The sequence below is a fragment of the Lampris incognitus genome, chromosome 1 (genome assembly GCF_029633865.1).
Source record: "Lampris incognitus isolate fLamInc1 chromosome 1, fLamInc1.hap2, whole genome shotgun sequence".
Taxonomy (NCBI): Eukaryota; Metazoa; Chordata; class Actinopteri; order Lampriformes; family Lampridae; genus Lampris; species Lampris incognitus.
Genome location: NC_079211.1, coordinates 139,453,461 through 139,474,241, shown reverse-complemented (window position 1 = coordinate 139,474,241; position 20,781 = coordinate 139,453,461). Strand labels below are relative to the sequence as shown.

The window sequence follows — 20,781 nt, the reverse complement described above, 5'->3', positions numbered from 1 at the left end:
GATGAAATGCTGCAAAATACTTTACTCAACAGGGTGTTTTATAATTTTCACATAGGCACTATTACAGTCATTAAAGAATACTACTACTACTACTTTCAGCTGCTCCTGTTAGGGGTCGCCACAGGAGATCATCTCATGATGTCCATAAACCTCCTCTTTGGCCTTCCTCTTTTCCTCTTTCCTGGCAGCTCCATATTCAGCATCCTTCTCCCAATATACCCAGCATCTCTCCTCCACACATGTCCAAACCATCTCAATCTTGCCTCTCTTGCTTTGTCTCCAAACCGTCCAACCTGAGCTGTCCCTCTAATATACTTGTTCTTAATCCTGTCCTTCTTCATCACTCCCAATGAAAATCTTAGCATCTTCTACTCTGCCACCTCCAGCTCCGCCTCCTGTCTTTTCATCAGTACCACTGTCTCCAAACCATATAACATAGCTGGTCTCACAACCATCCTGTAAACCTTCTCTTTAACTCTTGCTGGTACCCTTCTGTCCCAAATCACTCCGGACACTGTTCTCCACCCACTCCACCCTGCCTGCACTGTCTTCTTCACCTTTCCTCCACACTCCCTGTTACTTTGTACAGTTGACCCCAAGTATTTTAACTCATCCACCTTCGTCACCTCTACTCCTTGCATCCTCACCATTCCTCTGTCCTCCCTCTCATTCACACATGTATTCCGCCTTGCTCCTACTGACTTTCATTCCTCTTCTCTCCAGTGCATACCTCCACCTCTCCAGGCTCTCCTCAACCTGCACCCTACTCTCGCTACAGATCAGTCATCCGCGAACATCATAGTCCACAGAGACTCCTGTCTGATTTCGTCCGTCAACCTGTCCATCACCACTGCAAACAAGAAAGGGCTCAGAGCCGATCCTTGATTTAATCCCCCCTCCACCTTGAAGTAATTCCTACTGCATACCCCACCACTGTCACACTGCCCTCATACATACCCTGCACCACTCCTACTTACTTCTCTGCTACTCCCGACTTCCTCATACAATACTGCACCTCCTCTCTCGGCACCCTGTCATATGCTTTCTCTAAATCCACAAAGACACAATGTAACTCCTTCTGACCTTCTCTATACTTCTCCATCAACATTCTCAAAGCAAACATCACATCTGTAGTGCTCTTTCATGGCATGAAACCATACTGCTGCTCACCTCTCCTTTTAACCTAGCTTCTGTTACTCTAGCTTCAACACCTCCATGCCTCCACAGGTACATCACCTGAACCAACCGCCTTTCCAGTCTTCATCCTCTTCATAGATGCCCTCACTTCCTCCTTGCTAATCCACTGCACTTCCAGATTCATTATTTCTACATCATCCAACCTTCTCTCTCTTTTTCTTCTTCATCAGCCCTTCAAAGTACTCCTTCCACCTTCTCAACACACTCTCCTCGCTTGTCAACACATTTCCAACTCTGTCCTTCATCGCCCTGATGTGCTGCATGTCATCCTTCCCAGCTCGGCCCCTCTGTCTAGCCAATCGGTACAAGTCCTTTTCTCCTTCCTTAGTGTCCAACCTGTCATAGAACTCACCATACGCCTTTTCCTTTGCCTTCACCACCTCTCTCTTCACTTTACACCGCATCTCCTTGTACTCCTGTCTGCTTTCTTCATCTCTCTGACTATCCCACTTCTCCTTTGCCAACCTCTTCCTCTGTTTACTTTGCTGTGCTTCCTCATTCCACCACCAAGTCTCCTTGTCTACCTTCCTCTGTCCAGATGACACACCAAGTACCTTCCTAGCTGTCTCCCTCACTATTTCTGCAGTGCTTGCCCAGCCATCTGGCAACTCTTCACTACCACCCAGTGTCTGTCTTAACTCCTCCCTGAACTCCACACAACAGTCTTCCTTCTTCAACTTCCACCATTTGATCCTTGGCTCTGCCTTCACTCTCCCTCCTCTTCTTAGTCTCCAAAGTCATCCTACAGACCACCATCTGATGCTGCCTAGCTGTGTTCTCCCCTGACACCACCTTGCAGTCTCCAATCCCTTTCAGATCATGCCTTTTACATAAGATATAGTCCACCTGTGTGCGCTTTTCCTCCACTTTTTTTGTTTTTTTAAAGATTTTTTTTTTTTTTGGTGGCATTTTCTGCCTTTATTAGATAGCGATAGTCAAGAGAGACAGGAAAGGCGGGGGGGGGGGGATGACATGCAGCAAAGGGCCCAGGCCAGATTCGAACTCAGGCCATTGCGGTAAGGACTCAGCCTTATGTGGTATGCGCTCTACTAGGTGAGCCACCGGGGCGCCCCATCCTCCACCCCCCCCCCTTTTCTCCCCAATTGTAGTTGGCTAATTACCCCACTCTTCCGAGTCATCCCGGTTGCTGCTCCACCCCCTCTGCCGATCCGGGGAGGGCTGCAGACTACCACATGCCTCCTCTGATACATGTGGAGTCGCCAGTCGCTTCTTTTCACTTGACAGTGAGGAGTTTCACTAGGGGGACGTAGCGCGTAAGAAACAGGCGCCTTAACTGACCAGAGGAGGAGCTAGTGCAACCAGGACACATACCCACACCTGGCTTCCCACCCGCAGACACAGCTTTTTGTGTCTGTAGGGACGCCCGACCAAGCCGGAGGTAGCACGGGGATTCGATACGGCGATCCCTGTGTTGGTAGGCAACGGAATACACCGCCACGCCACCTGGACGCCCACCTCCTCCACTGTTATACAACACCCCGTGTTCCTCCCTCTTCTTGAAACGTGTGTATTCACCACAGCTATCTCCATCCTTTTCGCAAAACCCACCACCATCTGTCCTTCCACATTCCTCTCCTTGGCACCACACAAACCATAAGGCAGAATATACCGGTCACTTAAACGAGTGTTCTGAGGTCACAGAAATGCTCATCTTACTCTGTGTACACTGTATGGAAGTAGTCTAGGTAGACAGATGGATAGATTAATGTTTTTCTTCTCCTTTGATGTTGCAAGGAACATTTCTCCGAAGTTAAAAAATAAATAAAATAGCTGGCGTTGTGTTAGGTTGGCTACTAAAAGCACCCGAGAATGTAATGAATTATTTTCTCTCTTTTCGCTTCTCGCAGTCGTAATAAATCCCCTCTGAAGACGCCGTCTCACATGGAACACGCACAAAGAAACTCTGAGCGTCTAAATATAGAGGCTACAGAAGCCTGTCTGAGTTACACCCATATAAGTAGGTAAAACAGAGGCTTTGTTTTATTTATTTATTTAGTTTTTATTTTTGAAGTCATACAATTTAATAGTACAAAGCACTGTTACTAACACAGGAGGTAGTTGACACCAAGTCTTCACTGAGCATTGTTGTATGCATAGAGAAATACTATGGCCATATTTACTCATGTAAGGTAGGTCTCAGAGCAGAGCTCAAAGCTTCCTACTCTCTGTTCGCAGTGCTGAGTTATACCATTGTTGTGCCCTTGTTTCTTCACTGAAGTGCTGACAGTATAAAATCATCCATTCAACCATGTTAAACCAAATAAACACATGTTCACAATCACAAATACAGTATATGCTCTATATGGCGCTGACTGATTCACGCCCCACTCGGGCCATTCTACAGACTGTTTGATAAATACATGAATTCTGAAGGGCTGCATAAGTAAAACAATGTCACTTTGTGACATAAAGACCAACGAGGGGATTTCTGCCCTTCTGACCCTCGACCCTGTCCACCAGAGTCAGCAAACATTTCATGCCTGCTTTTGCTATCGCCAACTCCCATACCTTCTCGCTAGCAGCCGCTCCGTGGGTTGGATGCCCGTAGCGCCAACCCCGCCAGAGTCCTCCAGGCAAATGTGGAGAACTTTGCGGGGCAGGTTCCGGCTCTGGTGATGTACGTGGACGCGAGCCGGTTGAGCCGTTTCCCTCCGAAGGTGTTGTAGTGTCCCGGAAGGACCTGGTCAACCTTTGCAGTAGATGTGGCAATTATTAAAACATGAACATTACTGCCATATGTTAAGTGAACTTCAAAATCTTTAGTTATTATACACAAGGAAGCATTGTTTTCATGCACACCAGGATCAGTATGAATCTGAGTCAGTTTGGCTCCTAGTGCATCTATTGACCCGAACCGTTTCAGGATGATCCGATCGGTTCCATTCAGCCAGACAACGTAAACGAATCCAATTAAAAAGTAACTGAACATGTGTGTGAAGTAGTGAGTGCCGCGGTCTGTTTCTTTGTCACCTGTTCACTTTCCACGAGCCCCACCAGTCGCTCACAACTGCCGATGTAGTCACTGACACGGCTGTAGGGCAGCCAGTCGATCATGGCACCGTCATACACCACATCCCCGCTGAAAAGCAACTTGTTGTCACGGTCATGCAGGCAGATGCTGCCCCGAGAGTGACCAGGCATGTGAAGCACCGTCAGTTGCCGGTCACCGAGATTGATTACGTCACCTAAGGAGGAGAGAGAGAGAGAGAGAAATTACCCCCTTAAAATTATTAAAATCAGCCTTGCCCCTTAATCGTAATATTCGGTATCCCAGATGAGACCTTAACTGTAACTCGGAATCAATCGGACATCAGTGCTTTTACGTCACTTCTTGCCTGTCGTAGAATTTTACCAGTTTGAAGATCTCCCAGTCCCCCATCTGTTGCCTCCTGGCTAAAAGACATTATGCCTGTCTGGGGCATCTGGGTAGTGTGGCGGTCTATTCCGTTGCCTACCAACACGGGGATCGCCAATTCAAATCCCTGTGTTACCTCCAGCTTGGTAGGACGTCCCTACAGACACAATTGGCCATGTCTGCAGGTGGGAAGCCGGATGTGGTTATATGTCCTGGTCGCTGTACTAGCTCCTCCCCCGGTCGGTTGGAGCACCTGTTCTGGGGGTAGGGGTAACTGGGGGGAATAGCGTGATCCTCCCATGTGCTATGTCCCCTGGCTATGTCGGGTGAAAAGAAGCGGCTGGTGACTCCACATGTATCGGAGGAGGCATGTGGTAGGTAGTCTGCAGCCCTCCTCGGATTGGCAGAGGGGGTGGAGCAGCAACCGGGATGGCTGGAAAGAGTGGGCCAAGTACAATTGGGGGAAAAAGCAGGAAAAAGCCACAAAAAAAGACATTATGTCAAATTTTCACCCTTTTTTCTCCCCAATTGTACTTGGCCAATTACCCCACTCTTTCGAGCCATCTCGGTCGCTGCTCCACCCCCTCTGCCAATCCGAGGAGGGCTGCAGACTACCACACACCTCCTCCGATACATGTGGAGTCACCAGCCGCTTCTTTTCACCCGACATAGCCAGGGGACATAGCACATGGGAGGATCACGCTATTCCCTCCAGTTACCCCTACCCCCAGAACAGGTGCTCCAACCGACCAGAGGAGGCGCTAGTGCAGTGATCAGGACACACACCCACATCTGGTTTCCCACCCGCAGACACGGCCAATTGTGTCTGTAGGGACGCCCGACCAAGCCAGAGGTAACAGGGATTCGAACCACCGAGCCCTATGTTGGTAGGCAACAGAATAGACTGCTATATTACCCAGATGCCCACGTTATATCTTTTCTTAAACTAGAAAAAAATCAAATTCACGTTGAGGGGATCAATCAAAAGGTTTCACTTCACCCTTTGTGACACATTTTGAGAATCTTGGAAGTACTGCCTGATGGATGAGACTGGAGCCCGCCCTGTGTTGTTATTACTCCGTTTATTTGTATTCGAGGTTTGGCTGAAGGACGGGGCACATGCCCGACCATGGTGAGGACTGAGCAACGTCACTGACGTCTGTATAATTGTAGGTTTATTTACTTATTAAGTCCACGGGGCAGACCTGAGTGTTCTGTGTGTGATGACATGCCTACGTGTGTGCTTTGCTCATGAGCACATCCTGTTGCTTTGAATTGCTATACAGAACATAATGGTATAATTGTGTGTGTGGGGGGGGTAGGTGCGAGGGGGGCATCACTAAGCAGAATTGTCTAATTTTGTTTTATTATCTTCTTTATTCTATTAATATTATTTTCACTAGTTTGAATGGGGTTTTGTTTTGTTATTCCTTCAAAAGGAAATGGAGAACTACTTTACTTCCTGTGAAGTGTTACCGATTCACTCCTTCAATAATAAAAAAAAGGATTTGTAAAATCATTAAAATCAATGACCCACCCCACACTATGTGACATAACTTCAGAGTTATAACTTGTATAACTTGGATCGACTCCATGCAATCTCCCAGACTTGAGCACACACCCCATGTGTGATATGCTACACTTCATTTTCCTTGTGGGGAAAACGCAGTGGAATAGATCATCGCCGAGCCACCTGGAATTACCACTAGATGCAGGGTAGGAAAGAGAGGCTTGGACTGATTTGGGACAATCAGATTGTGTGGCAGATGGTTGCAAATGATACGCTGGGCTATAAGATATTTTATCTGCACTGCAGCAGTGGCTCTGACACAGCAGAACGGGTCCGCGTATTGACTGACGGTGCAGAAATTACTATCAGCAAAGATACGAAAGCGGGCAGCAGATAAAAATAAAAGTTGTCCGTTGCCAAATTAATGGCCAGAAGTTATGACTCAACTGCACCGTTTAATGCTTCTGTGACTATATGGGCAGTTTATTATGTTCTCTAGAGGACCTCCTCTGCTCTTTCCTCTTTAGTAGAGATGGAATATTAAAGTTGTGAGGAGACCGTTTTAATAGCATCCCATCATAAACCATAATATTTTTTTGTTTTCCGGTGGACCCTTTCAAGAACAGATGACTGTCGTTTCTATAGTCCTTTTTATGTGTGCTGCAGATATCTGATACCGTGTGGCCAGATACACCTATAAACCCCTTCATGCTGCGACCTAAAGCATGCATATATCCCCATAGACAAAAAGACTCTTTTTGTCGATGGGGATATATATGCATGGTTTAGGTCGCAGCATGAAGGGGTTTATAGGTCTGGCCACACGTAGACCCATCAATCAGAACTCGGGTTTGTTTATAGTGGATCCGTCTGAGAACATGACTCCCTTCTATGTAGTCCTTTTTGTGTGTAATATAGTGTACACTGCAAACAGAGCTCGACCAAATGAATGGCTGCCCATGTTCAACCTGGTCATCACTTAAAGCAGGTATACAGCCTTCTTGTCTCTATGGACAGATGTGAAAGCAGACCATGATCAGGGTTCATGTACTTTATGTTTCAGTGTGTGTGTGTGTGTGTGTGTGTGTGTGTGTGTGTGTGTGTGTGTAGGATGTTGGTCCTCTTTCACTGTGCAGTATAAGTGTTTCTAATGGAACTGAGCACGTGGAGGCATCCTTTAAATACTGCCTAATTGCATTCATATTGACCAAAGCCTTATCTCACATACGTATTTAGTGACGCAGAGATCCCAGTTACAGAGAAGGCCGATCTGGTCTTAGATCAGAGAGCCACCAAAGTGGCCCATCGCGACTGCACGTTGCACACACCGGGGGGGTAAGATGAAGCCTACCTACCCTCCTGTAGTATATGCGTGGGCTGCACGGCTTTAACCTTGTACTGCCGTGCCCTCCATCCTGGAGCCGGAGCCTGGACTATCTCTCTGTCACTGAGCCAGGTGACCGTCTCGAAGTTGTCTCCGTTGGCCAAGGCTTCGACCTCTGCGCTGTGGACGCCCACCTGTTGGAACTGGTGCAGGCCGCCGGAGTGGTCGAAGTGGGCGTGGGTGGCGATCGCCAGCAGCGGGTTTTTCCTTTGCGGATCCCCGCCGAGCAGCCCCTTCGCGTTGATGTAGTCCGGTAAGCTCCTCAGACCCAAACCCGTGTCTATCACCACGTCCTGGTGCGATCCGCGCAGCAGCCAAATGTTGGCCCGATTTTCAGACTGGTAGAACCGCTCTTGGATCCAGAACATCCCATCGCCGAGAGACTTGTGAGCGTACCAGTCTGTGGCAGACATCCCAATTCATCCGTTTACGAGAATTGAGTGATATGGATATTACGATAAGAGGTTTCTGTTCTTCTTCTTTTTTTGGCAGCTAATAACCGTCCGGTGGTCAGACGCGAGCTTGTTTTCATTGGGCTAAAATGACGGCGACCGTTTCCACACCCTCGTGGGTGGAGCTCACGTAATGACGACGGCCGTTCCGCCCCTTTGTCGGTGGAGCTCACGTTGATTGGCCGAACGGACGCGTTACGCACGCGCAACGCCCGCCGCCATTGGCTGGAAGGGGCGTTCGTCACGTCGGTCGAGGCGTGCCGATTTAAAAGCCCCCTCGGTCGATGGACGGGGATGAAATAAACGTGCAAAGGTTCTCCACACCGGTGCAAACGTGTCCTTATTCTCCAGATACATCTCTTCAGCAGATTGGGCGGGTGGTAAATTCCTCTCTACCAATAAGGTACTCGGCCAGACCGCTGTGACATTACCAATCCATAGATAGATAAACTAGCTGGACGTTGTATGGCGTGTGTGTGTGTGTGTGTGTGTGCGTGTGTGTGTGTGTGTGGGTGGGTGGGTGTGGGGGGGATGTTGGGGGGGGGGGTGCTGATTCATGAAATGCTCAATGAAATGTAACGAATTGCTCAAACACGCTCCACAGGCCTAACAGAGCACAGGGGTTTATTTCTCCTCATAATCCAGACTCAGCGTGTTACCACGTGGTTTGATGCGTAAACGTAACGGGGTGGCGAGGCGTTTTCGGTGAAACATGCTGAAAGGATAGAAATGTGTTGACCTCGCCTTTACATCCACGGGTAACTAACTGATGTCAGATTGATCTTGAATCGTTTATGTGACAGTTTCCAAAAAAAAAAAGTAATACAGGGAAGTGATTTCGTTGGTGGTGACGGACGCGAGAGGTAACTCGGCTTCATGTGAACTGTTTGCAGGAGTTGGGGAGTCTTGCTGCCATGGCTGGCAAGGGCCGTGGTATAGCTGCCTTTTCCTTTAACATCGAGGCTCTGGGCATCACCAGGGGTTTCATGCCAGAAGTCAGGGTGGGGCCTCAACCCTTGTTTCCAGTAAGTATTGATCATATTCATTTTGAATTTTGCTGTCTTGTGGAAAAACTGCTGAAGATTTTTCATTTTGGAGTGGCTCCTGTAAAGGTTGTCAAATATATGTGTATTCTGCATAGAGTCATACTGCAAGATACTGGTTTATGTTCCCCCATCTGTGGCATGCTCCAAAATGTTGAAGCTTTTTTTTGTTGTTTGTTTGTGAATGATGGTTTTGGAGAGAATTCACTTTTTGGCTTGAATCATAATTTGTTAGGTGTGCTTACCCTTAACCACATGTCGTCAGTTTACCAAGGCTGAAGGGCACAAATGAAATAGGCTTGTAATGTTTATCTTTGGCAACTTTTCCACACGCATGCGTGGTTTGTGTGTTCAAGTTGGCACAGGGAAAACAGAGTACCGCCTGATGAAGGGGTTGTGTAGCGCATAACAATTAGTGCCAATAAACTACTGGTTTTTATTCCAAGTGAACAGCCTTATTATATATATTTTTTTAATTAATGATTTAGATTTCATGTCTGTCCTGGGTCCCAATTGAATACTTTTTATTTCCATTTAAAAATGTTTGGGATTTAATGTAAATAGCTGACTCATACAGCTAAAATGCAATGTATTGAAGTGAAGGTAGGAGTCTTCATTTGAAATATACTCCTCACACTGCAGACTGTCAAACATGCTCCATAGCATAACCGGTAGTTGCTCCCAAAAAAAATAGGCACACAAATCTGTTAGTTCACACTAACGATGGAAGTCCCCAAAGTTGAAACCATCAGCTTTTGACTAGACTGCAGTTCTGGATCACCCGTTTTACTCGTGGAGGGGCGATAATTTGTCGGAGAGTTTCACATCACAAATCGTCTTTTCGCAGAACACAGAATTCAAGCCAGTGCCACTAAAGGTTGGTGAAGAAGAGGACTACTTGCTCGCCTTGAAACAAGAAATGAGAGTAACCATGCAACGGCTACCACACAACATCAGACCTCTGGCTGCTAAGGCAGGTGAGGAGATGAGGTGTGCACGGGAAACAGTCTGGACATCAGAAACATGACATCCTATAGCATGTGATGGAAAGACGGTTGGCTGCTACTGCAACACTCAGGGACTTGAGCATTTAAGTCATATGTGGAGATGGAGAGAGAGGCAGGTTTGTATAGCAGCTTATTGGGTTAGCACTACTGCTTCGTCTGGCTAGTAGCTCTTAGAGCTCCATTATTCAGTCAGGGATGAGTGATTGGATCAAGTATGTTTCTATGAGGTAGTAGAGATGGTTTTACCGGTAGGTCTTTCTTGTATTTTCTATTTCACAAAAAAAAAAACTTTGAAAATTGCAACCAACTTGAATGAAATATGTGTATGAAACAACGTTAATGGCAGTGTGCTTCCAGTGACACATCCTGAAGACATTTTAATGCAGCCATACATTTCATCTGATCCTGAGGAACTAGTTGTAACAGGACTACTGGCGAAATTGGCGTGGCGTTCTATTCCATTGCCTACCAACACGGGAATCGGTGGTTTGAATCCCCGTGTTACCTCTGGCTTGGTCGGGGGTCCCTACAGACACAATTGGCCATGTCTGCAGGTGGGAAGCTGGATGTGGGTATGTGTCCTGGTCGCTGCATTAGCACCTCCTCTGGTCGGTTGTGGCATTTGTTCGGGGGGGGGGGGGACTGGGAGGAATAGCGTGATCCTCCCGGGTGCTACGTCTCCCTGGCGAAACTCCTCACTGTCAGGTGAAAAGAAGCGGCTGGAGACTCCATATATATCAGGGAAGCATGTGATAGTCTGCAGCTCTCCCTGGCTTGGCAGAGGGGGTGGAGCAGCGACTGGGATGGCTCAGAAGAGTGGGGTAATTGGCCAGATACAATTGGGGAGAAAAAAAAAGGGGAGGGGGGATCCAAAAACAATTGGCCGTGCCTGTGGATGGGAAGCCGGATGTGGGTATGTGTCCTGGTCGTTGCACTAGCGCCTCCTCTGGTCAGTCGGGGCACCTGTTTGAGGGGCGGGGGGGCTAGCCTGATCCTCCCCCACACTACATCCCCCTGGTGAAACTCCTCACTGTCAGGTGTAAAGAAGCGACTGGCGACTCCACATGTGTCGGAGGAGGCATGTGGTAGTCTGCAGCCCTCCCCGCATCAGCAGAGGGGTTGGAGCAGCGACCGGGACAGCTCGAAAGAGTGGGGTCATTGGCCGGATACAACTGGGGATTAAAAAGGGGGGGGTAGTGCACTGTTGTAGCTAAGAGTATCAAGTTACATGTGGCGGTTCTGGTTTCACTGAAGGTGTGGGTGTGGGGACGCTGGATTGGAGGTCATGTGAAAATGCACTGAAGTAAAAACCTGTTGTTTACACATCAAACAGACGTGGAACGATACAAGGAGCGGTACCTGAGGCAAAGTCAAGTGGAGGATGACGAGTGGACCCCAGGTACATGTGCAGCATATTGTTGTGGAAGTTGAGCGAAATGAGAAATCTGGAGGAAACAAAAAATAATTGGGTTTGTAACGTTTTAGACTGGAACCTCTTCCCAAGAGAACTGATGCCCCAAAAGAAAAAGGCTCGTGTGAAACCAGGTACACAGAATACCAGACTAATGTGATTAAACAATGTGACTCTGCCACTGCAAGAAGAAACACCATAGTGCTTGCGTTTAACAGGAGCAAAGAAGAAAACGGTGAAGATATCCCGCAAAGAGTCAGAGGTGCTGCTCAACAAATTAGATGTGGGTCTTGTCTACCTTTACACTTCAGAATGATGTGGTATTCATAACTATGTATTGTAGTGTTATCTAAAGGAAAAAATGCCTTAGTCTTTATTGACTTGTCAACTATTTATGAGGACGTTGCCGATTTTGATGTTTCCTACCATACTGTATGAGTGCCCTATGATCTGTTATTAAAGGGACAGTTCACCCCAAAATCAAAAGTACATGTTTTTCCTCTTACCTGTAGTGCTGTTCATCCATCTAGATGATTTTGGTGCGAGTTGCCGAGTTTAGGAGATATCGGCTGTGGAGATGTCTGCCTTCTCTCCGATACAACGGAACTGGAGGGCACTCGGCTTGTGTTGCTCAAAGCGCCAAAAAAATACATTTGGAAAAACTCAACAGCAACGTCTCCAGAAATCATGACCCGGTTACTCGAGATAATCCACAGACCTTGTTATGAGCAGTTTTAGGGACTATTTTTAGACCGAAATACACCTATATGAAACTGCTCACAAGGTCTGTGGATTATCTTGAGTAACCGGGTCATGATTTCTGGAAAGAGACATTACTGTTGAGTTTTTCAATTTTTTTCAAAATCCCCCCCCCCCCCGCTTTGAGCAACACAAGCAGAGTGCCATCCAGTCTGTTGTATTTGAGAGAAGACAGGCATCCCTTTAGCCGATATCTCCAAAACTCAGCAACTCACACCAAAATGATCTAGATGGATAGACGGCACTACCGGTAAGAGGAAAAACATTTTTGATTTTGGGGTGAACTGTCCCTTTAACAAGGACTAAATACCATGTTTACCTTAGCAACCCATCAAATACTCTATGGGTAATGTCTATTCAGTCAGGTAATGTATACGTGATCCTCACATTAAACATTATTTCCCCAGGAACTAGAAAAGAAAGGTGACGGAAATGATGAAAAGTCAGACGATGAAAAGGAGAAGAAAACTGGGAATGAGGATGAAGAGGAAGTAGAAGAGGAGGCTTACGACGAAGAGGATTTTGAAGAGGTAAGGTTATATACCTCAAACGTTGATCATTTTGAAGCCCGGTTTTCATGAGTGATTTGTGGGTAAAAACTGTCATCCCATTTTGTCGTGGTTTCATTTTATTCCGTGTAGGACAACGACTACATCGATAGCTACTTTGACAACGGTGAAGATTTCGGTGCAGGGAGCGATGACAATATGGATGGTGAAGCTACGTACTGACACTACTGGGACTACTACCTCAACTATGCAAGCTGACAAACCAATGTGCACTTTGGGATTTTACACAATCCTTAAAACGTGGTATTTTTCTACAAGTTAAACACTGAAGGTGGGGTACGAATGGCCTCTTTGAAAAGGGGTAGCCAATTGTATCGACGATTTCTTGTACCAGTGCAAATGCAATATGGACTCCAGTAAATAAACCATATAAACACTGGTCTCACACTCAAGTCTGAGAATCAATAATTTATTCAAAATAGACTCGTTTTTCCAGCCTGCTATGCATTTCCACAGGTTGAAAGGCACATACTGTCAATAACACATTTTCTCAAAATATTAAGTGGACATAAAAAGGTACTATAAGGTCTAACAGCTCACAGAATTTTTCCTAGAGGTGACTGTGGGACTACTGTGCATTTCCCATTTCCTCACCACGCCTCAATGCAAAGAGGTTCTGCTGTGATTTCATCACAAAAATTGCAGTTCTGGAAATGTGGGTAAAACAAAATATTCAAGCCATCTTAATTCAATTGATGATTTGCAATACTGATACTGTAAGTTAAAGACTAACTTTCAATAGTCTTCAAATAAATTAGTCAGCCTCCCATATCACGAATAAAACAATGGCAGTAATCGTTTAACAAAATTCTTCAGGCAAATCTTTATGGCAAAAATGACTAAAATACTCTCAAGAAAAATACAACTGAGACAAGCTGAGGGAAATGTCTTTAGAAATAGACATCCAGAGAATAAATCTTACGACTACGCTTGTTCCCAGTCTTAATCGTAGAAAAAATACTCTGTTCTCTATGTAAAGTGACTGTACCAGTCATACAGCTTACATGAATGTATAATCAAAAACGGTTCCAATTACACAGGAATACCCACCTCGTCTTTATTGGACCTCTGGGTTAGCAACACGATTACATACAATGCCGTTATGTGTTCTCAAGCTTTCAGTCATTGCAGTCTCTTACTTGATCTGCTCTATGTCCCTGTGGTTCCCCTTTAACTACTATTCCAGTATCGTGTCCAGGGCTTCCCCCTCACCCAGGAAGGTCCGACTCATTGGCCTGCGGCTGCCTGTGAGGCACACTGGGGTAAGTTTGTATAGGAATGCCATGATGGCTGGCGTCAGCTTTTACCAAAACTTCATAGTACAGCAAATAGAACACCGGCGTGACGATACCCACAACCAGCATGATGGCCACGGCTGTCCACCATCTCATGCCCCAGTCTGCTCCATAGTAGGGGTCTTTCCGGGACGCTGGTTTATACTCAACTCCCGCAAGGAGAGGCTGCTGCTGTTGGGCAGTTATGGAGGACACAACCTCATTTAAGCTGCTCCGTGATGGGCCTGTGGACTTAACCAACTGCTCAATGTCCTTGTCCTTTTCCGAAAGGAATCCCTCCACACTGTCAGCGGAGGAAGAGGAGTCTGTAGACGACTCGGAGGGGAGGGAGGTAACTGGAGAAACCTGGGGCAGGCGTCGCCCACTAGAGGGGGAGGCAGATTTGAGATATGTAGTGTTGTGAGTCTCTGTGAGGACACTGAAGCGCCTCACTGGAATCTTTATGGATCGTAGAGCGAAAAAATCCTGCTCGGTCAAGAGGTTGTTGGCCCGCTTGACGTCCGCCACCTAGGAAACGTGCAGAAGAAATGTTATTAACCATGTAAGCCATTTACAAGCATAGACCATTTTCAAAGAGAATCTGTAGCCTGTCAGACATTGTGTTAGCAGTAGTCTAATTAAAAGGGGGAGTGAAAGGTTGCGGTAGGTGTAATGTGAATATGTAGATCAGGTAAAGCCAGGAAGAGGGCTACGTGTTCTGCAGTCATAGTTCAGGTTCAGTTTTAAATTTGGTTTGTCTTTAATCCACTAGCTCTTTGTCAGCGAGATATCCCTAAAGCTGAAAGTGCCCTCCAAATACCACAATTATGATTCCATTAAACTGTCAAGTGCATTTTAAGTAAACTTTTCCAAAGTCACAAAATATAAAATGAGAATTAGCTGCATTACTATAGGATCTGTTTAAGCCAATAAAACCCCTAATTGCAGATTTCAGTCTCCTACACCACGTTCATACTTCCACACCCTTGAAAGTGCACCAGTTGAGATGAGGAAACGGCTGAACATGATTAGATTCTATGCATTTCCTTTTTATTCTACAAATGTTTCCATCGCTCATTTAGTGCATAAACTACCAACCAAAGCAAAAACCACCTCAAGCGAATGCAAAAACTGTTCTGCAGTATTGAGGAAGTTTGATTGAATTTTGCCATGTCCACCCGGCTTTTGTTATGCAACACTTTAAAATGCACATAAAAATACTTTGATAGAAACTTGATAATTGACTCTAAGTTGACCATGTATGGTCAGCAGACATCTTTGAATTTGTTTGGTTTGAATCATCAGTCTCAAACTGATCAAAATTGTCTAAACAGCTATGTTAAACTGATTTCCTCAATCTATTGGATCTTAAATTAAGAACTAGAATGGCAAAAAAATATGCTGCAGGTGTGGCCTTACCCATTAGCAAGAACACTTGTTTACATTGGACTTTAACATCTGCATCTAGGTGTTTTGATTTTTGTGCAACTTCTGCTCATTGTCGACTGGAAAAAAAAATCTGCATTGCCAATATGGTCTGGATCGCATTAACATTTTACTGCAATGGCCTGTCCACACTAGTCTGATACAACGACGTGAAGCTATTAATCAAAATACCAATCTCTGCTGTTTACAGAGCAGAAGTAAAGCCATTTTTATTTTGCCATTGTACAGGTTACGATGAATTGTTTTTTTCTGCATTTAACCCATCCTATTGTATAGGAGCAGTGGGCAGCTGCAGCGCCCAGGGAACAACTCCAGTTCTTCTTTCCATTGCCTTGGTCAGGGGCACAGACAGGAGTATTAACCCTAACATGTATGTTTTTTTGATGGTGGGAGGAAACCAGGGCACCCGGAGGAAACCCACACAGACACAGGGAGAACATGCAAACTCCACACAGAAAGGGCCAGGGACGGCCTGGGGTTCGAACCCAGGACATTCTTGGTGTAAGGCAACAGTACTAACCACTAAGCCACTGTGTCGTTTTGTAGCTTAGGGGGGGAAAAGGCTACTTTGACATAGTTAGGAGGAAGAGTATGAGTGTACAACACACTTAGGTCTGAGGGCAGACATACTGAGCAATGGTACTGTAGGGCGATACTGTTCAGGGTGTCCCCCTCCTGGATATCTCTGGCCAGATAGACAATATCATCCATCCTCTCTTTGGAAGTGCTCCTCCGCAATCGCTCTCTGCCTCTGGGCCGAAGCTCATAACTCTCTCCATCCTCCTCTGACAGATCATTCTCGGAGCCATTGTTTCCAAACAGGTAGGCATATCCACCAGTGGCAGGCTGTGCTGTGGTGGCTGACTGAAAACCATAGTGCTGGCTTCTACTGGCCATCGTCTCTTCACTCTGGCAGGTAGAGCAGAAAAAGGATAATTTAGTTAACACACACACACACACGTGTGCAAACACACATAAACACACACACCTCTTGCCTTTTTTACTCCCAGAGAAACTTAAATCTGGTATCTGCAACAACAAAAAAATTGCTATTTTATCCATCTGGACTATGGAGTCAGGTTACATAATGCTAACTGGCATCTTCACCAAGGCCGGAGATACATTCCGATCTCTGTATAACACTGCTGAAATGTTTGACTGAGTAGGATGAACACGGGCGCAGCAGCAAAACACATTGTGTTGGCAAAAACTTCAGCAGGGAAAAAAAAAAAGACTGAAAAGTGATGGTGATGTGGCGATGATTATGTTGGGACAGACAATGTTACTGTAGAACAATGTTCACATACGGTTTGATAAAATGTGTAATACTTTAGACTGCCTGTATTAGTTTTAAGCCACGTATCATTTTTACAAGGACAGTAACTGTTTACTGCTGAGCTGACAGCACATGAGCCACAACAGCTACTACATCTTTCATTTGTAGTCTTGAGAAAATCTGTTGCAATAGGTCAATTCCCCATTGCCTCATACATCCAAATAAACCAGAACATCCTTCTATTGTGACACTGTCTGCCGAACAGAATCGCCACATCATCACGTTTCAAATGGATTAAGTAAAAACTTATTGAGAGAAACTGCGAATTGCAGCTGTTACTCTAAACTGCCCTGAAACAACACCGGCGGATGGTCAGAGGTCCATAAGTGGTTCCCATGTTCTCAGAAAGATATCCCCCTTGTTATTCTAGGTTAAGTACACTGAGAGAGCCATGAAACCGGAGTCAAATTCCATGTATGTACAAACCTACTTGGCCAATAAACATGATTCTGATCTTTTAAGGCATAAGTGCACTGTGCCAGTTGTCATGTTTTGTTCAGAATTTGTTTGAACAATTTGAATGTTGGAGGTCTGTGGTTGTTCTAGTCATACAAGATGCATTTCTTTGCTATATATATTATGCCAGTCCTCTTTGCAGTTAAGGGGTCTAGTGTCCTGTCCAGTTCCCTACCAAAGAGGTCCCATATTGGTGTAATGTCCAACGGAATTTCCAAAACCTTGGCATCCTGTGCATAAATTTATATTTCTGTTCAATTATTTTTTTACAAGGCAATAAAGACGTTTCGACATATAATGTCCCACTGTTCATTACTAAATTCACATCCCAAATCTTTTTGCCATACATTCTCAAGTGGGGTCAAGGAAGAATTATGATGGTCAACAGAGCACTATAACCCTAAATTTTCCCTTTCAATGATGTGGAGCTCTCTATAATCTCCTCTATACTTGACAGCCCCAGAGATAGCTGTCCTTCCCCTTCCAGAATTAGTAGTTCAGTGATGAATTTGTAGGTATAAAAATCCTGTTTTGGAATTTTCAACTCTGATCTTAAACCCGAGAAAGATTTAAGGGAACCTTCACCAAACAAGTGTTGAGATTGGAGATTGATGTATACCATATTCTTTCCACTTTGTGAACAGGAACTTTCCAATTGAGGGTGGCAGGTCTGGATTGGAGGATAGAGGATCTAACAGAGATTCTGATGGAGGACCCACAAAACTTCTTTACATCTTGCCAAGCCCAAAGAATGTTGTGAATTACATAGGTTCTTGATACTGAATGTAGTACATTTATGTTATTAAAAATGGTGGAGAGAACCGAGAGGTAGCAAAGCCAAGTTCTTCAATATATGTCCAGTAAGCAGTTCTGTGTTTTTGTACCTAACTAACCAATACCTTTGTCTGGGCAGTCCAGTAGTACAACTGGAGGTCTGGGAGTCACAGTCCACCTTTCTCTTCAGACTTTATGTTAAAGTTTTAAAAGCTATTCTGCGTGAGTTCTTCCAGACAAAGGAGCTAATGAGTTTGTTTATGGATTTAAAAACGTGCTTTGTCTAAATAACAAGACAGTACTGAAATAGATAGCTATACATTAATTTGGCTCATACTTTTTTGATATGGCATGATACTTCAAATTGGCCCACACAAACTTGGAAGACTGCTTGCCAAAGTTAAAAATACTCTCATCATCTCGTTGCAAGTGGACATATGGCCACATGAAAAAAAAAAACTGAAAATGGCAACCAGTATTTTTTTTTAAATTTATTTGTTAATTTTGCGAATGCTCTCAGTATTAAAAGTGCAGTTTATCAGCTAACTTGCAGGTGTCACCTCAGTTAGATAGCTTCTGGCTTTTCTCTTAAATCCCTGTACGACCGCCATGTACAATTTTATTCGAGAAACTGCACTTGTTGTGTGAGGCACTTGACAGCTGATCTGCCTCGTTGTGCTAATTGCGAGGTGTCAAACAGGTTCGGCGAACTAGAAACCTTGGAGTTCATCTCACCAGCAATCATGCACATGTTCAGCTGAGCTAGATAAGAAAATACCTCGACGACTCTGCCCAAAGATCGAGTAAATACACGCTAAACCCGAGAACGGTCAAGGTCTTCAGTTCAGCTTCTGCGTGGAGTCGTGACGACGACCAATTTCTATTTTCCTTTAACGCCAGTTGATAACTGCCAGAGCCAAATGCTACATGTTGGATATCCTGTGCCATTCTCTGGCATGTCGTAGAGCATAAAAAGCAACCCGGGCTTCTAAAAACTATGGAAAAGCGTCAGGTTTCCCAGCTGGTTAGTCAACAGCTAGCCATCTATCCGAATAGCACCAGCGTTTCACAAATGTGCACATACCACCTTCGTTATCCAGTGTAAAACCCACCAACCAACGTCAAAGAATAATTCGAGTTATTTTTTAATGTGTCTGTTCGGTAAGAGCCAATATATCGCCTGCTACAGTTACACCTGGCACTCCCGCAACTCCCAAGCTTCCCATCTATGGCCCGGCTAACGAAGGAAACAGTTAATGTTAAGGAGGAATATCTGCCAGTTTCCATTGTTTCAAACAAGCTAACAAACCAGCTGCTGCAACGACTTGCCCGGTACGTCTCATCTGGCCCGGTGCGTCTCATCTGAGCAACAACAACCTGGGTTGTTGCTACACTAGGCTAAACGTTAGCTTGCCTGTCCGCTCTAGGCAGCGGCGGCTAGGAAAACGTTATAAAGAAACATTACTATCGGTGTTTAAAGTTAATGGATGGTACAGTTGAGTAGGTCAGCATACAACATGCATTAATTGTTGTTTTTACCTGTGAAGACAAAATAGCATTCACTCGTCCTGAATATTGTCCATTTTCCCTCGGGCTTACCTTGACGTTAGCCACTACCTGCTAGTTACTGACGGTTTCGACTGATTAGCCACCGCTCAAGCCACGTCAACAGAAAGTCAACGTCATGACGTAGGCATTCCGTCCCGTGTAGAAATCAAAGGGCGTTTTGGTCACTAGATGGCGCCCAAACGCCGAACATGATTAGGAACAGGAGTCCAAGGGGACCCAGCGCAACACATTTGACAATACACACACGCCAAGCCGGCAGCAGCACGGCTCATCGCATGTATAGGTTTGACGTAGGGCTGGGCAGGTTTAGGTCTGCATGATAAATGGTTAAATCAATACAAATATATACAGTTTAAGACTCACTTATACCATTGCGCATAACTTTTAGTAGGCCTTGCTTGAAACCAGGAGACACTGCAGCTACATCTAGACAGTATTTAGCAAAATTGACAAATTTATCTTTTGGTCGTGATTACAACCACCACCACCACCACCACAACAACCACCACCACAACAAAGCCTGTCTGTTACTTCGACAACAGCCTATGCCTTGTTGCATCGCGGGGTGGTGCTGCCCGTCAGCGCACACCGAGCCCTCTTCTCGGAGGCAAATGCGATTAACACATCTTGTGTCAAAGCTAGACCGAGAGCCGAAGTCCCCCAGCAAACCAGCCTTTAAATGTATATCCCTCTCTCAGAGGACGGTTAGCGGCGTGCTAGCAAACCACGTGTGGCCGCACGACAGCGGAGCTGCGCGTAAAAGGCTTGAAGAAGTTTCCCGCTACGCAGACGCGCTTCACGGGGGGGAGGGGAGGGGAGGGGGGGGGCGCCGAGTCTGTTATTCCTCCCCAGACCAGTCCCGTTATATGACGTAGACCCATGTTGTTCACCGGGAACCTCAAGCTGCCAGAGGACTACTGCTAGCCGATGTCCAAAGGCTATGTTTTAAAAAAAAAGAAAGAAAAGAAAGCCAACAAACGACGGTGCATTTTTGGCCTTTTTTTTGGATGTTGTCTGGGAAGAGAAGCGGTTGAGGACGTCGCAGCGCGTATCCATGATATTCTCAGCGACAGAGGACTTCGTGTAATTCATCTTGGACGAGAGGGACCGAGCAAGGTGTCAGGTAAGTTACAGCCGAAGTGTTTCTATAAGCAGGTGTTTTATTTTATTCTATCTTATCGTCCGTCTCGTCAGAGCGATGGCAAGTTTGCAACAAAA

At 45.5% G+C, this 20,781-nt stretch overlaps 3 protein-coding genes across 5 annotated transcripts; 1 reads left to right on the top strand and 2 right to left on the bottom strand.

Moving 5' to 3' along the window:
* Nucleotides 1-3,201: 3,201 nt before the first annotated feature.
* mblac2 (metallo-beta-lactamase domain containing 2) lies at nt 3,202-8,120 on the bottom strand. Its single transcript, XM_056291804.1, has 3 exons — nt 7,439-8,120; nt 4,189-4,403; nt 3,202-3,907 (listed from the first exon to the last, which is right to left on the bottom strand). Exons 1-3 carry the CDS (start codon nt 7,878-7,880, stop codon nt 3,734-3,736), a joined length of 831 nt encoding a protein of 276 aa, XP_056147779.1. The 5' UTR covers nt 7,881-8,120; the 3' UTR covers nt 3,202-3,733.
* A 106-nt stretch (nt 8,121-8,226) lies between these two features.
* polr3g (polymerase (RNA) III (DNA directed) polypeptide G) lies at nt 8,227-13,077 on the top strand. Of its 2 annotated transcripts, none has more exons than XM_056285754.1 (8): nt 8,227-8,322; nt 8,813-8,944; nt 9,810-9,939; nt 11,303-11,368; nt 11,455-11,514; nt 11,599-11,663; nt 12,547-12,669; nt 12,781-13,077. In XM_056285754.1, exons 2-8 carry the CDS (start codon nt 8,834-8,836, stop codon nt 12,868-12,870), a joined length of 645 nt encoding a protein of 214 aa, XP_056141729.1. In that variant the 5' UTR covers nt 8,227-8,322; nt 8,813-8,833; the 3' UTR covers nt 12,871-13,077. The 2 variants fall into 2 exon arrangements, with proteins under 2 accessions (XP_056141729.1, XP_056141738.1); XM_056285763.1 differs by lacking the exon at nt 8,227-8,322 and adding an exon at nt 8,544-8,677.
* Nucleotides 13,078-13,101: 24 nt separating this feature from the next.
* Nucleotides 13,102-19,673, bottom strand: lysmd3 (LysM, putative peptidoglycan-binding, domain containing 3). 2 transcript variants are annotated; one of them, XM_056285733.1, is made up of 3 exons: nt 19,534-19,673; nt 16,035-16,337; nt 13,102-14,510 (listed from the first exon to the last, which is right to left on the bottom strand). In XM_056285733.1, exons 2-3 carry the CDS (start codon nt 16,323-16,325, stop codon nt 13,917-13,919), a joined length of 885 nt encoding a protein of 294 aa, XP_056141708.1. In that variant the 5' UTR covers nt 16,326-16,337; nt 19,534-19,673; the 3' UTR covers nt 13,102-13,916. The 2 variants fall into 2 exon arrangements, with proteins under 2 accessions (XP_056141708.1, XP_056141716.1); XM_056285741.1 differs by having other exon boundaries at nt 16,059-16,337.
* Nucleotides 19,674-20,781: the final 1,108 nt, after the last annotated feature.

What these genes read in the sequence shown, in the direction of transcription:
- lysmd3 (XM_056285733.1), bottom strand. Translation starts at nt 16,325, where the DNA reads ATGGCCAGTAGAAGCCAGCACTATGGTTTTCAGTCAGCCACCACAGCA. An exon ending in GTCTGCCCTCAGACCTAAGT is followed by an intron (nt 14,511 to 16,034) that starts GTGTTGTACACT and finishes CACGTTTCCTAG; the next exon opens with GTGGCGGACGTCAAGCGGGC.
- polr3g (XM_056285754.1), top strand. Translation starts at nt 8,834, where the DNA reads ATGGCTGGCAAGGGCCGTGGTATAGCTGCCTTTTCCTTTAACATCGAG. An exon ending in GGATGACGAGTGGACCCCAG is followed by an intron (nt 11,369 to 11,454) that starts GTACATGTGCAG and finishes GTAACGTTTTAG; the next exon opens with ACTGGAACCTCTTCCCAAGA. An exon ending in AAAGGCTCGTGTGAAACCAG is followed by an intron (nt 11,515 to 11,598) that starts GTACACAGAATA and finishes TGCGTTTAACAG; the next exon opens with GAGCAAAGAAGAAAACGGTG.
- mblac2 (XM_056291804.1), bottom strand. Translation starts at nt 7,880, where the DNA reads ATGTCTGCCACAGACTGGTACGCTCACAAGTCTCTCGGCGATGGGATG. An exon ending in CACGCATATACTACAGGAGG is followed by an intron (nt 4,404 to 7,438) that starts GTAGGTAGGCTT and finishes TCTCCTCCTTAG; the next exon opens with GTGACGTAATCAATCTCGGT. An exon ending in GGCTCGTGGAAAGTGAACAG is followed by an intron (nt 3,908 to 4,188) that starts GTGACAAAGAAA and finishes TCTACTGCAAAG; the next exon opens with GTTGACCAGGTCCTTCCGGG.